The 15,133-nt window shown below is 43.8% G+C and overlaps 6 protein-coding genes and 1 non-coding gene across 7 annotated transcripts; 2 read left to right on the plus strand and 5 right to left on the minus strand.

The window, feature by feature from the left end:
* Positions 1–424: 424 nt before the first annotated feature.
* Positions 425–1,939, plus strand: O0I10_002864 (uncharacterized protein; the record flags this gene model as incomplete). Its single annotated transcript, XM_058482942.1, has 6 exons — positions 425–547; positions 608–1,047; positions 1,123–1,251; positions 1,307–1,380; positions 1,431–1,566; positions 1,633–1,939. 6 exons carry the CDS (start codon positions 425–427, stop codon positions 1,937–1,939), a joined length of 1,209 nt encoding a protein of 402 aa, XP_058346509.1.
* Positions 1,940–2,075: 136 nt separating this feature from the next.
* On the minus strand, positions 2,076–2,863 carry O0I10_002865 (uncharacterized protein; the record flags this gene model as incomplete). Its single annotated transcript, XM_058482943.1, has 4 exons — positions 2,076–2,300; positions 2,359–2,616; positions 2,680–2,780; positions 2,848–2,863. The coding sequence occupies 4 exons, from the start codon at positions 2,861–2,863 to the stop codon at positions 2,076–2,078; spliced, it is 600 nt and encodes a 199-aa protein (XP_058346510.1).
* Positions 2,864–3,063: 200 nt separating this feature from the next.
* O0I10_002866 (uncharacterized protein) lies at positions 3,064–4,353 on the minus strand (the record flags this gene model as incomplete). The annotated part of the gene is made up of 4 exons (XM_058482944.1): positions 3,064–3,626; positions 3,690–3,771; positions 3,834–4,054; positions 4,143–4,353. The coding sequence occupies 4 exons, from the start codon at positions 4,351–4,353 to the stop codon at positions 3,064–3,066; spliced, it is 1,077 nt and encodes a 358-aa protein (XP_058346511.1).
* Positions 4,354–4,705: 352 nt separating this feature from the next.
* Positions 4,706–10,155, minus strand: O0I10_002867 (uncharacterized protein; the record flags this gene model as incomplete). The annotated part of the gene is made up of 17 exons (XM_058482945.1): positions 4,706–4,788; positions 4,850–5,006; positions 5,076–5,339; positions 5,392–5,606; positions 5,679–5,754; positions 5,814–5,970; positions 6,038–6,222; positions 6,277–6,457; positions 6,512–6,875; positions 6,934–8,776; positions 8,835–8,977; positions 9,035–9,191; positions 9,259–9,460; positions 9,525–9,691; positions 9,759–9,869; positions 9,932–10,035; positions 10,101–10,155. The coding sequence occupies 17 exons, from the start codon at positions 10,153–10,155 to the stop codon at positions 4,706–4,708; spliced, it is 4,464 nt and encodes a 1,487-aa protein (XP_058346512.1).
* Positions 10,156–10,836: 681 nt separating this feature from the next.
* O0I10_002868 (uncharacterized protein) lies at positions 10,837–12,350 on the minus strand (the record flags this gene model as incomplete). Its single annotated transcript, XM_058482946.1, has 2 exons — positions 10,837–11,152; positions 11,212–12,350. 2 exons carry the CDS (start codon positions 12,348–12,350, stop codon positions 10,837–10,839), a joined length of 1,455 nt encoding a protein of 484 aa, XP_058346513.1.
* Positions 12,351–13,340: 990 nt separating this feature from the next.
* O0I10_002869 (uncharacterized protein) lies at positions 13,341–14,187 on the minus strand (the record flags this gene model as incomplete). The annotated part of the gene is made up of 3 exons (XM_058482947.1): positions 13,341–13,751; positions 13,818–14,102; positions 14,176–14,187. The coding sequence occupies 3 exons, from the start codon at positions 14,185–14,187 to the stop codon at positions 13,341–13,343; spliced, it is 708 nt and encodes a 235-aa protein (XP_058346514.1).
* Positions 14,188–14,967: 780 nt separating this feature from the next.
* Positions 14,968–15,041, plus strand: O0I10_002870. Its single transcript has one exon. It is a non-coding gene; the product is annotated as a tRNA-Ile (tRNA).
* The last annotated feature ends 92 nt before the right edge of the window (positions 15,042–15,133 follow it).

Raw genomic sequence — 15,133 nt, forward strand, 5'->3', positions numbered from 1 at the left:
AGCTATTTACTGTGATACCACCACAAAAACTCGAGTAAGCAATCAAAGCGTCTTTGATAGAGGGAAGACTTGTTGCGTGGAAGAATACGATCCTTTTGGGTTGGGTTAATACTGTGCTCACAAAGAATGATAATGGGAATGATGCATTGATAAAAAGGGGGAAGGCATCTACAGCAAGATCAAGTCATGGAGAGAACCCCGTGTGGTGGTAATTGTTCATGCATGAATCGGCCGTTGGATTGTCTTTGTCAAAAGTCATTGGCGCTGTGTAGGAGTTTGTTCACCATGGTGCACTTAGAGTAGCTGCATGAAAATCACACGTGACATATACCATCCTATTTCCTTTCCTTTTATGCTACTACTATTATTGCAGTAAAAGGTACTTTTTCTTTTCCCTCATCTCGCCTGCTTTGTGTACATTAGCATGTCCACCACCGTACAACAACCCATGCCACGCTATTTTTGCTATGCTTGCAATGACGAAGTTCCTATCTACATGACTCCTGATCCCACGTGTCAACGCTGCAATGATCAGTTTGTACAAGAAGTAAGAGGCCATTCCACGTGTGCTTGGTTCCCTTGACCTAGAACTCATATCATTCTTTAGGTTGAGTCTGGCAGCAACGACCCGCGTAGGTTCTTCGCAAGGGGTGACGATGATAATGATGATGATGATGATGTCAATACTACAAGGAGACGACGCATGCGACCCACAGGTTTCTCGCCCTTTGACAGTGTCGAAGCTGAATTCTTTGCCTTTGCTCGACAATCTTTTGATGATCGTGATCATCATCATCAGCAAGAAAGATCCTATATCATGTCACCCACCATGGATCCTGAGATGCTACCAGAATCGGTTCGTAATTGGATGTCATCCATATTCGACACCTCAACGCTAGGACGAGGAGAGCCACCCTATAACCTTTATTCTGGAACGACCCACCATCATCGAGAGACCATGAATGACCATAATAATCCATCATTTCAAACACGATCAACCGCCGCGACCACCGAAAATGAGCAGCTTCGTCCCAATGTCTTTCACAGGTAATGCCCCACACGCAAAGGAGGGATTGGTAGTAGTACCACCAGCATTCAGCTCATCTTGCACAACACCACAAGCGCTTTATTTCAGTTCCTGCATGGGATGGTGATGCCAAATGATGGTTTTGCAAGCAACCTTGACGACTATGTTTTCTCTCAAGATGCTCTCGATCAAATCATGACGCAACTGATGAGTCAAAGTAATGGGTAAGGAGGCATGAACATGAAGAACAATGAGAGGATACTAATGGTTCCGTAATAGCAACGCACCCCCACCGGCGCCTGCCAATGTTATTGAGTCGTTGCCTACACGGAAGCTGAATCAAAAGGAAATTGGTATGTAAGCAGTGAATGATCAAGATACGAAGACTGATAAACTTGTATAGCTGAAAAGGCGGATTGTGCAGTCTGCAAAGATGAATACGAGCAAGAGGATCATGTGATTGAACTTGAATGCAACCATGGTTTCCATCCCGATTGTATCAAACCATGGCTCAAGATCAATGGAACTTGTCCTGTATGGTACGTGTAGTCTCATTGTGGTTGTTGTTGCCATTCGGCCCCGATGCTTATTTTGTATCATGGTAGTCGCAAAGTGATTGATGGCTCCAAAGATAAGCAAGATAGCAATGGCAACAATAATAGTAGTAACAACAACACTGCGGGTGGTGGTCGAGCAGCATCAACAAGTACAAACACGATATCCGCTTTATTTGATACCACACGTCGACTTTTTGGTCATGGGACATCATCAGAAACACGCCATAACACCACCACTACTAGTACCATGCCTGGTTCCTTTATCAACACAAATCATCAACACGAGACTCCTACTCCTCGACGACAACGCAGATTTGACCCCAATTCGGATTACATGAACCTTGATCTCGATTAGATCAATTAACAACATTGATAATGCATAGCTTATTCTTTTGCTCGATGTATCATAAAAACAATTTTCCTCGATTTATCAAGAGATAAAAAATGTATTTGGATGCCAATGCTGCAACATAATCTTTCCCTCTCATCATCTACTCCTTGTGCATCTTGCGAATCAATTCCTCATCTCCTTCCCGTAAATCCTTATCCAATGCTTCTTTGACCAGGACACCTTCTTCTGTAAACCAAGTATTCACATTCTTCTCAACCTTGTGCGTAGACACCTTGTTATGGACTTGATCTTGAAAGCGAAGCGTAAGGGTATAAAGTGGAGAATGTCGATGAGCATCAGCCGATACCGTGACAATGCCCTGTCGCTAATAATGAATGCATAAGAACGTGATAGCTTCATTGTTTTCATATGTATCTACTTACATCTCCCGTCTTTGGATCATGCTTGTAACCAACAAAGATTTCATTCTTTTCAACAAAGGTGGTGTAGATCCATGAAATGGCTTGCAAGATCCAGAATACAATGACAGAAACCCACAATACAGGCTTGGCTTCTTCAAAGCTAGAATAGTACTCAAAGAGGAATGCAGCACCAGCCAGCAGACATGAGCCATATCCTAACACCAGCTTGATATCCGTATGTAAATGCCCTTCTTGATAGTCGCGTTCCTTTCCAAAAAACTAGAATGGAACATGTGAGATACATGTATACACGCGTCATAAAGGCTGTTGAGAATGACTTACTCGACGCACTTCATCGTCAATGGCGTTTTTCAGTTGCGTGCTATCGTACTTGTTGGTCACTTGGACAGGCTCTTCCGAGTTGTCAGAAGCTGATGTGGAATCTAGTGTTATCATTTGGTCAATGCCCAATGCTCGATTCAGGCTCTTTTCAATGAGAGCAATGCAAACCTTTGTTATCACTCATTAAAGGTATACGAGAAAGAAAGGGAGAAAGGAGGTGGAGAGGGTTGTATAGAATCTCTAGAGACAGGCTGCTCCACGACATGTCGCCACGTTGCTGGGTTACAAACACCGCGATGATCCCTCCAAATGAAGAAACGCCTCGTTAATGCAAAAAGAGAAAAATAGTATTAGGATGATGATGATGATGGTGATGATGAGGGATTAGCTATGACTATGACTATGACTACTACTACTATTCTCGCCTTGACGATGTTGTGAAGTATAGGGAGGAGGTTCATGAGTTGTATTGCCACCACCCGCCATTGGGATTACGACGTCTTGTTGTGCATGATGACTGCTACTACTGCTGCTGCTGCTGCTGTCACCATGTTGATTAGTGTCGATATTGGATGATGCAAGTAGAATCGTATCGCGTTCCAATCCATAAGCAGGAGGCGGTGCAAGTGTTCCTTGAGATGGTGCCAGTCCCCACTTTTTCACATTGGCTTCAATAAACACAAATCCCATTTGACCAAGATTGACGTGCACTTGACATGGTCCGTTCGCACCCACTGTCGGAAACAAATTCCACCTTAAGCCTGTATAGGCATCCTCCAATCTGCGTCCATTCTTTGTAAAAAAGATCGTCCCCGTTCGATGTCGATAGCCAACACCCACCACATCGCCATGCTTGAAAGTGTGCCCATAGGGTTTGCCATTGAAAGGAGAGCTAAAGTACTTGTTGCCATCATTGGAAAAGTAGCCAATCGAATAACGGTTCCAGCCTTTTGAATATTTATCAACTTTAGTACTCTCCTCCTGTTTTCCCAACACTCTTCCAATCCTACCCGGTAATCGCCAGCTTGGATATGGCTTAGTAGCTACTCCAACAGATACGGTGGTTGTTTCGGGAAGATCAAACATTTTGGCCTAAAGAAAGAGATAAGAAACTACTAGCAGGATGATGAATGAATGAAAGATGTAGTACCTACCTCCCAATAATATACTTCTTGATTTCTTGGCAAAGGTAGATTGGTTTGTACACAGGATTCTCCATGAATAAATTGTATTTCTGTACGTGCTGCTACAAAGCAGTTTGCATCTGGTTCCCATTCAAACTCAAAGGCCGAAACACCTTTCTCTTGGATAGACACAAGCTGAGGCGGGGTGATATCGGTGGGTATACTATCAGGTGGATGTCGCTGTTGAAACACTATAGAGCGATATGAGTATACACACACACACACACACACACACGCACGCACACACAACGCTGGTCTTGGACTAGAGTTCCCCATTACCTTTGGCTCTCTCATAACTTAACCGAGCATCTTCCGAAAGCGTCGCTATTTGGTCTTCCGATTCCTGTAACCATTCCTCAAAGTTGGATTCGCTATCGACCAATGACAGGGATAACTGATTGGGTGACCGTGTAAAGAATAAAAGAAAGACAATGACAAGGAAAAAGACAATGATACAAGCAATAAATGTCCAGGCTAAGGCCGTCAACATTATGTGTGTGAATGAGAAGAAAGGGTATGTTCTGGCAAGCGGGAAAAAAAACAAGTGAGAGATCTGCTGCCGTCCTTTCATTACCATTTGTGTCGCTTTTTTGTTTTCACACTGCAGCAGTAACCCACACATACACACCACACACACATTTATCCCCATGGCAACGACACTCCTACGCATTCACACGCTTCTATCCCATCATATCGTTATCTTGGTACCGATATCCCCATCCTCTTATCGTTCTTCCAAATGCTGTGTAACCAACATTTGCATGTTTGCTTGAGCACAACTGACACTGACAGGCAACCAACCGCTCACTTTTTTGTTTGCTTTAATGATGCATTTAAACAAATCATCTCGAAACTTGTATGGACTTGTAGTATCCAGCTAAAGGCCAATAATGGATGACGCTATCGTGAGCTATCTTATCATTATCTATTAACCGTGTTAGTTAGTCTCCGCTTGTAACGTAGCTCGCATAATAATAGTAAATTACCTAATGACTTGCTAAATACACGCCGTCCAAAGAGCCCAACCTTTTTCACTTCATGAAACTGCTTGCTCTTGATAGCATGTCGCTGTTCCAGATATTGCAACACATCCATCATTTCGGTCTTAGCCATGTATCCTTCAAAGATGTCGCACAATTGAGACTATACATATATACGATGATGCATAAGAGAACAATCATAAGAGAGATCATGCCGTGTTCCTCCCCATACCTGCTTGATACCCGGCGTTGATAAAATATGCTGGAGTACAGCTTCTGCACATCCTTCCAATACAGTGGGAATTGTCTTTCCATGAATATTGCGCCACATTCGAGGATGAAAATGCTTGCTGTCATCAAGTGGGATCGCCCAATGGCCAACATGTCGATAGGTGACGAGACGCAAATCCGAGAAGCCAACGCGGATAACCAATGACTCCAATATTAGTTGCTGGGTCGCCTGTATTATCTTGCTATCCGGTATGTCAAGTTGGCCCTATGAAGTTTCCTAAGTTATGATGTATGTGGACCCCATTGCCGGTACTTACTTTGAGCAGAGGCAGTGTGGCCCCATCTTTTCCATAATGGTCAATCAAATCGTACACAGAACGGGTATCTGAATCCAATGCATCGACTGCTTCCATAGGTGGCATAAAAGTATCGGTATCGAATGGCTCGGCATGTTGCTCATGGGATATGGAGGGCTTGTTGGTATCGAGGATAACATCAAATCCCTGATTAATCCATTTTGCAGAAAGATTATCTTTAAATGCAAAGTCAATCAATCATGTTTTCTCTTGACCACGTGATCCCCCACTCCTTCTTGATAGCTTACCATCAACAACTTCGGCCAATGTGGAATTGTAATGCGCCTTAAAGTATTGCTCTTCATCTCTCATGTTGAGTTTCATCTATTGACAATGAACATCAGCTTCACATACCGATACAGCAAGTATGGCTCGCATCTTACCTGATCCGTAGATAGCATGTCCAATATAACAGCCATAGCTCCTCCCGATATTTGATCCTTGTTTAGGTCTATCTTGGGTTGCAATCCTTGATAAAAATCACTTGACTGTTGTAGTAACCGAGAGGGATAAAACGAGCAAGTAAACTTCTTCAAGAACCTACATATCCCACACGTGGTGAGTGAAAAAGTGGAAATCCATCACCATGACAACCATCGTCTCTTACTTTTCCGAAAAATTGTATTGTCGACCTGGGATCATTCGATTTGCACCAAAGCTTCTGTTCTTGATCAGTACCCCTGCATCACGCAAGTATCGAGTTGCATCCATCGTTTCCTGCTGACTGAATCGTTCCAATAATGTATGAGCAATCTTCGGGTCGTAATCGCTCGTTGCTGTCAACAGCACCATCTAATAGGCCATCCATTAGTCACACAATCAAATAAAAGGGAGGACTCGTAGTACCTTGATCAACACAGCAATATGCGTGATTCTTGAGCAAGTGGGATCGTGTTGAAGGTTCCTCCGATCACCGTGTACAGTGAGCATGGTTTCCATGTGCTGATAGGGTATCCTGGAAACGATGTTGTAGAGATCCAAAAGTTCTTGTCGATGATCCGGTAAACGATCCAATGATGCATTTATCCTAAAATAAAAAGGGATCAGTCATATTAACCTTTTCCACACACATTCAACTTACTGGACCGGTGATGCATGTAACTTGGTTACAAAATATTCCAATTGCCCTGGTAAATCAAAATCGACAACATCCCAAGGCCGATCATCCACCAATTCACCAGATCGAATGCCATCATTGTAGATCTTTATCCATTGTTGCTTCAAGTTGACCAAATCTTGTCCAAGATGAGGAGAATGACTCTTCATATGATGCAAACGCCGTCGACACGTCTCATAATCCCAACCCGGTAAAACTTGTTCAATCGGCCTCCATGCTATCGGAATATGGAGTGCATCGGCACGTTGACGCATGATGGTAAAAGCATGGATGAGGACATCTTGCTCCGTTTTCTTCCACTTTCTATACTTTTTGGGACGTGACAAATCTATCCAGCAAACGTTAATATCGATTGATTGAGCCAATGTATGGGCGGGGGAGGGTACCTGCTGTATTGGATGTTGGAAATCGATGTCTCAAGTAGCGTCGAGTGGGAGTAAATGTCTGCTCAATGTTGTTTGACTTGTAAGCCTGTACGCTTTCTCCTGAGATGGCCGATTTGATAAGATTGCTAACAACCTCTGGAGGGCGCGTTTTTCGAGCCGGTCTGCTGCCACTGCTAGGACCACCATGATGCAGCCGCATGATCCCTTCAAAGTACCGCTTGACACGAGAAGGCGCTAATGATACTTGTCGTGATAAATGCAAAATCAACTTGTCATCGTCACAAGGTGCTTTTCCTTTGGTGCGATCCACATGCGATTCAAGTAGCTGACGCTGCTGAGGATTCAATAGGATATGGATACCCCATGTTCTGGCTATGGTGATGGAACTTAGCAAATCTTCCTTTTCACCTTGGCCACGAGGGGTCCCTGTGGTTCGAGTGTGTTCACAAGTGCACGTGAATTGTAATTCATCCCAAAATGCCTTGACATTGTCGAGTGAGTGGAACTCAATTTCTTTGAGGATAGGCCGTGATGCATCCAAAAAGTTGCGTATTCTACCAATGCGTGTCAAGGTGATGGTAGGTCGCTCTTCTGTGGCTGTTGTTGGGCGCGTCAAGGTGTGTGGTTCCATCAATTCCAATGCTTCCAGAATAGCCAACAACTTGAATAAACGGTGCCTTAATCGACTCGTGCTGGTGATAATGGTAGGATGCAAATTGGATGGTATCATGGAAAGGGGTATCTCTGGGTTGTCATTGTTGCGTAAAAACTCTTCGGCTTCCTCGGTGTAGCTGCAAATACCAAATGCTTTACGATAAACATCCAGTGGCATATGCGAAATCACGTTTCCAAAATCAACGGCATCCATGCTGTTTTTCTGATCAAAGAGATATTCATGCAACACACGAGCGCGTAGCCATCTCGAACTAAGCCAACCATGACGCAAAGCAACTTCACGCCAATACTTGTCAGGAGCACCATACACCTTTTGCAATGCGGCATGTTGTCTAGGTGTCATTTCATTCGATGTGGAAGGTGTTGCTGATTCTCCTCTGTCATAAACTTCAAGCTCAGGCAATTTCCTGCAAACAATGGGCTTGACCATGCGATTCATCCTCAGCCGTTCCATGTATTGCTTTACAATCTCATCATTGTCGCCCACATCAGGGTGAAGCAAAAGAATCTTTGTCTCGATGGCACCCGTCATTGTAGGCACTGCCGTTTTCATAATACGGATCACGTTGCTCTTCTCCAATCGCTCTGCCATCCGCATCAAGGTCGCTCTTGCTATCACATGGTTGCTATCCGCTTCACCCGCTTGTACCATAATTTCCTCTCTTAAATCACCATGCAACTCGCGTACTTTGTCGCGCAAGACAATGGTTGCCATGGCATTTCTTCGATTGTCCATAGTGACATTGGTGCCTTTCATGGATTGTCGCGTGCCCTTGGTAAATCCACCCTCTGTTACTGTCTTGACCCTCTTTGAAGGTGGTGGTGGTGGTGTCTCATTGGTTGTGGTTGTCAATGCCCGTTTGGTGCCATTTGATGTATCATCATCCTTCTCTCGCTCTTCAGGTACAGCTGCTGATGCTGATGTCTCGTTTTCATCCGCACAACCCTCTTGATCATGATTGGGACCGGCTAATATCTGACCGCGGTTGCTGAGAAAAGTGTCGAGGCCAACCCGTGTAAAGTAGCGATAACAACGACCACGTCCCTGAGCTTCAATGACATGAAAAAGCTGCTGATCCTTGTCGTTGTCATTGTTCATGCTGATGATGCTTTTGAGAAAGTGTTTGATGGCACTTGGTGTAGCTTCTGGAAGGGCATGCTCCACTTGCTAATATACAAAAGGTTATCAATAAATGTTTTCACACAATAAGATGTAAATTACATACCCTACGTGTCATTCCCTTGTCATTTGCTTCACCAATCACTTGCACAATGCGATCTTGCAACTCCTTTCCATAAAGCTGGCCATATTGTCGCTTCCTCTTCTTTGAGCTGGATGATTCAGTATCTTCTTCTGGCTTGGGCGCGGCTACTTTGATAATCTAGGTTAGATCCATGATGCATCGATAAATCTATAATGACTTACCTTCTTGCTCTTCTTTTTGGATGGGTGAATGCAGCAATTTGATGCAAACAGTCTTGATGCCATCAATCACCAATCGCTTCTTTTCAATGTATCCTTCCTCAATGGCACGCACAAAGAATCGACTCATCCACTTTTTCTGCTGCTTTGTCGTAAAACCCTGTATGAATCCCCCCAACCGTATTAGTTATAGGTGGACTCCCTTTCCCTAATGGCAATACACTCACAAATATCTTGAATAATTCAGCCATGGGAATCATGTCGTCTTTTGCTTCGGATAGCACATTGACCAATTGCTTTTGCAGCGTATCATAGTGAATAATGCCTTGGAGATCCATTGTAGGCGTAGTGACCATCTCATCCGGTGAAAATCGAATATGATGTAAAAGATTCGTCCATGTCTTGTTGGTGGATACACGTGTTTTGATGCTATAGATCACAGAGTCAATACAAATTGAATGTCGATGCCCATAGGGTGAGTGTCCATCATTACATTAATCCATGTTCCTCCAAACGCTTGATGACTGGATACACAGCCCGAGAATCCACACCAAGTTCACGTGCAACTTGAATTTGAAGGATGCCATCACGCCGTGTGTTTGCAATCTTGTCGAGTACAGCAAACTGGTTCGCATTGAGTGTAAGATTTGGATTCTGCTGCTGCATAATAATAGAAAGACTGTTATTGAAAGCTTATCCACACAAGACAACTCGGTCTTTCCATTACCGGTGCATATCGCAAAAGGACCTTTTTACGAAGCTCGGCGGGGGCAACAACTCGTATACTGTCAGCGTGTTCAAGTTTCATATCGCGTGGTCGATCGAGCTTTTGGTTGTCCTGCAAGAAGTAGCAATGAGCATAGACTATTCTCTCTCTCCATGGAGACTCGTTGTACATACGTTATAAAACTCGAGCGATTTCATTCCAACCAAGACACGCCAACACTTTGACTTTGTCGCCTCGATCGCTTGCATAACGGGCCACAATGACTCGACGTCGCAACCTGTTTTTTGACACCCATGAGTGTCATGCAATACAATGCGGGTCGAATAGATAGAGATCGTTTACCATTAGGTCCATAGAAAGCGACATGCTCCTCAATAGAAGCAATCAACTTCTTCATGGAGTGCGTTGTGGGTGGTGGTTGTGGTTGTGGAATGAGTGGGTTTTGAAGCAAAAGAAATAAAAAAAGACTTTGATTCGCTAATGCAGCTCACCGAACCGGAGTACCATTTTGACAACCCATTTTGCTACATAGGCATCATTATTGACAGCACCTAAGGCAGCGAGGAGGGTAGGGATGAAGAAGGTGGTGGTGGCTGTTGTCTGTGAGCTATGCATCACCACTATAATGGATGAATGTGAGCTTGTTAAACAACCAAGATAAAAAGGAGGTTGGTTTGGGGGGGAGAGTGTGAGGATTAAACTTTAAAGTTAATGATGTAGAGATGATCCGGGTCTACTATGATGCTTAAAGACGATATAACAAATTCATTATCCAACATCAGGACGTTGAGTTATTTGGTGCTGCTGCTGCAAGTACTTTACTTGTTTTTTTGTAAATTACACAAAGTGATGACGGTCTAAACCCTAAAACGGGAACGTATATAAACACAAAGAAATGAAAAAGGAGGTGATGGAATGCAATGCAGATGTTCCACAAGGAGGTAATGGTGGAATGTTGAGAGTAAATATATGCTGCCATGTTGTGAGAGTGTGAGTGTGTGTGTGTGTGTGTTATGCATGATTGATTGTGTGTGTGTGGTGTAATGTATGCACATGGTGCTGCGATGTTGTGTTAAACTCACGCGTCGTACGGCCCAACCTTGTTACGTTTGCGGTTTTCACGACACAAAGTGCTACAACACCATTGCTGATCATGACATGCTGTGTTGGGGATGGAAGGGATACGACAATGCTGATGGTATGCGCGTGAACATCCTCCTTCACAAGCAACAAGCTTATTTCCAACAACGGATTCTGGACTATGACAAACGATACAGAATTGCTGAACAACAGGTCGCTTACGCTCCTCAAGGTGCTCGTTGGCAAAGGCTGAAAGATCAAGTCGTGGCAATCGACTTGCAATACCATAGCCCTTATAGTCACATCCATGTTTGCTAATATGGACACTCTTATTAATACCTCAAAACGCGTGTCTCTATTACGGATCACTTACTTGCACAATGTACGTTTGCCCCATGGTCCAGGACGCCAGTTAACGCCCTCTGTGGTTCCACAGTAGCGGCACCAATCGATCCCCGCTTGTGTTAATCGTTCAAATACCGTAAGATATTCATCACCGTCCTGCGGCTCGTGGTAAGGTGCAATCACTTTGATGGGCTTGCTTCGTGAACGTCTTCCAGCATATCGTTTGGTACGTCGTTTACTTGTTGTGGTGGCTTGATGTGAGGGTGTTGGTTTGTTGGAACGAGTACTCTTGCGTGGCGGTGGTGTTGGTGATGGCGATGCCTCATTTTCGGAACGTTGACGCTTTAAAGATAGGCGTGGCACATTATTATTATTCTCCTCTTCATCGTCATCAAAGAAGCTGATGTCGTCAGCTTCACAAATAGAGGAAGGTGATGGCATGCTGATATCATCATCCATGGTGGATGGTGTGGGTATTGAAGGAGGTGGTGGAGTAGATGATGATGATGATGATGACCCATTATTTTTGTTTTCATTATCGGATGGTGGTTGTTGGTGCTGCAGATCATCAATGCCGTCAAAAAGCGGCTCGTGGTTCCACAGGAATTCCGCCGGAGCTGATACAGGGGATAAGCAAGGAGGTGATGGTGTGGGTGCCGGGTTCTTGTTTGAAGCTATAATGCTACTCGCACTACTACTTGCCGTCATGACTGATTCATTGTCATTAATGGGTGGCCCCAAAAACACGTCGTCCTTGACCAAGGGTGGAAGTAGCCATTGTGAGCAATAGGAATACAATAACACTTCCCAGCATAGTGCAGCTGCATCTGCTGTTGTTGGCAACAAAGGAGGAGTGCTGCACTCGTGACGCGAGCCACCTGACACTTGTTGTTGCTCATTGTTGTGACCATTCTCTTGTTGGTTGGATGATGCTTCTTCCAAGCAGTTGTTGTTGTTAATGTTCATCTCTAACGAGCATTCACTGCTAGAGGATGAACACAAGGACGAGGCACTGCTATCGGGAGTTGATGTTGTGATACGACATGGTTGTTCTTTTGTGTCATCGATAGTAGGGTTGATGGTATGATCTTGTTGTTCCAAAGCTGCAAGTGATCCATGAATGAAAGCGGTACTTGCAGGTGAAGATGTTGTTGGGTAAAGAGCCATAACAGATAACGTGGTAGTGGAAAAAGAAAGAAGGAAAAAAAGTGAAGGATGTACGGGTGCAAATAAAGAAAAAGAAAAACAGGGAGGGCAAACAAGGAAAAGAGGTCAAGGAAAGAAAAAGGGGGTGATGGGTTTGTGCCCCACTTCCATGCTTTTGTTCTCTCTTTTAGCCTAAATATCCAGTTTCAGCACAATACTCGTGTCCTTTGGTATCCATATGCATCATCCCTACTTGCTATTGTCTCCAAATATCATACAACAACAACCACTCATTCCTCATATCAGTCATACGTTTGTGCCTTGACCGCTTGGTTGTGGATTTCACGTAGTGCAACAAACACACAATCCCGCTGTTGTTACATGAAGATGTCATGCAGGATTTCGTGTCACGTCACTAGGAATCCTCTTTATTTTCTCATCAATGCATCACAAACATTGGTTGGTATTGATCATCACCTCGCTGGTAAATGTTTACTTATTACCATCTGTTTTTCAAGGGATCCTTTTTTTCCGTGCATACCCCGCACATGCATCCTTCATTGTAAAGCTCAATTCGTTTGTATGCTCATACGAAATTACTGAAATGGGGCGACTTTTTAACTAATCTATGGTTTCCAAATTGCTGCTGTGCTCTTTTATTACCTCGATTTGAGCTATGCAAGCGATACCAAGCTTAACCTAAACAGCTATCAAAATCATCTAATGGATCAATTATACCAAGCACGAGCCTATACCGCACCACATATCTCCAAATTTGCCCCTGGTATCCTCCCTTGCTCCTTATACTCTATCAATGCGTCACAAATCATACGCAAAAGCTGTTTGAAGCATGTCAACATTGATGACAGCTGCTGCATACTTTTCAATTATCATCCTTGTCATCCACCCCAAAACACAAATACATATATGATAGTAAACGCAATGCTGATACAGCTCTTGTATTTAAGATGAGTCATAAAATGATGGCATTACAATGATTCAAAAGGTGGACTATTGCTTGTTCTTTCTGGCCTTCTTGTTTGGTTGATCATTGTGAGTGCTGGAGCTATGCTTTTTCTTTTTGGCGGCATGCTTAATTTCAGGCTTGGTGGCGGTCTTGGGTTCAGACTTGGTGGCAGGCTTAGTGGCAGGCTTGGAGGTAGGCTTAGTGGAAGGCTTGGAGGCCAATTTGACAAGAGGTTTCTTTCGCACAACCTTGGCAGGAGCTTCTTCAGCTGAAGATTCCGATGATGATGTAGATTGATCTTCAGAAGATGATTCGCCCTCTTCTTCTTCTTCATTGTCCACGGCATCATTAGAAACGTCACCATTTGCGGCCTCTTCAAGAGACTTCTTTAATCGGTACTCCTCCATCGCCTTTTCATGACGCTTCTTTTCCTTGGTGGCTTCAGCGATATAAGGCTATAAAAAAGAGCAGCAATAAGAGATCCAATCCCATCTTGTCCCTTTTTTTACATATACACATACCTGCTTTTGCTTATCAGAAAGGGCTTGCCATCTACGAGCAAGTTCGGTCATCACTTCGCGGACGTCGCCACCCGTCTCCTTTTTGACCTCCTCACGCTTGGCCATGCTGAATAGAATATAGGCAGACTTGGGGTTCTTGGGCATATTGGGATCTCTGGATTTGCGCTTCTTCTTCCTGTCAACACCCACAGCAGCGTCCAATGCAGGGATGCCGGTCTTCAAGTCATCAAGAATGTCGGCAATATGGACCAAATTGCGAGCCAAAGCACGAACCGCAGAACCAAGCTACCATCACGCGTCAGTATACTGCACATCAACACTGCAACAGATGAATAGTCAAAAGACAATCTTCATTTACCTCTTGAGGCATTTGTAAATACAAAACTTGTTGGGGAGAAAAAGGGGAGACGCGAAGGCCAGAAAATTTTCACCGGTCCTAGTTGGGACTTTGACTAGACGCTAGAGGTAGACAACTAAGCAATCAAATCATCCCAACCTAACACCCTGCATCTTTTGACCCAAATCCCCCATCATGGCTTATTGCACATTGTATTACATGATCCCACTCAACCAAGTATTCTATTTAACTCACTCTCTTTATCATCTCTTTTTCCTTACCCCCCAAAAAGTCGTACGTGAACAGTAATACAATGGCCGAGAAATAAAAAAACGTGATGAGATGCTAAATTGACGATCAATCCCAAGTTGCTCTATTACATCAAATACTCCACCAATGCATAAGATAAGGCCATGCTTACATGATAGCTATCAAGTTCTCTTTGTATTTATCATCTATTGCTACGTGTGTATCAGCCAACTTTGTTGATCCAAGTAACCTAGCAACCATGAATCACCTTAAACGTGTGGCATGTGAAGCAAAGCATGGATTGAAGTTACCCGATTTTCACGTTCCGCCCTTACAATTCTGATTTGCCAATATTCACATTACGACAATGAAATCTCTTCTACATAAAATTAGGCACCACACACCTTCCCTTCTCACATTTCATACCATCCAGCACATTTTTCACTGCTTCCGCTACATTGTATACTTTTCCCGGATGCAATCGAAACACATTCCTTATATGGAAATTTTGTTGTTTATATAGTACCGCGCCGATGAAAAAATATAAGCCGAAAAAGGAAAAAAGCTCGCTTAGCTCAGTTGGTTAGAGCGTGGTGCTAATAACGCCAAGGCCACAGGTTCGACCCCTGTAGTGAGCATTCTTTCCAGAAGAGGCTACATGCCTTAACATTTTTGTTTTTTATTCTGTCGTAGGTCATGTGACCACGTGACCTAGCTTTTGCTCGTTCCT

The sequence above is a fragment of the Lichtheimia ornata genome (genome assembly GCF_029851405.1).
Source record: "Lichtheimia ornata isolate CBS 291.66 chromosome Unknown scaffold00008, whole genome shotgun sequence".
NCBI classification, from domain to species: Eukaryota; Fungi; Mucoromycota; class Mucoromycetes; order Mucorales; family Lichtheimiaceae; genus Lichtheimia; species Lichtheimia ornata.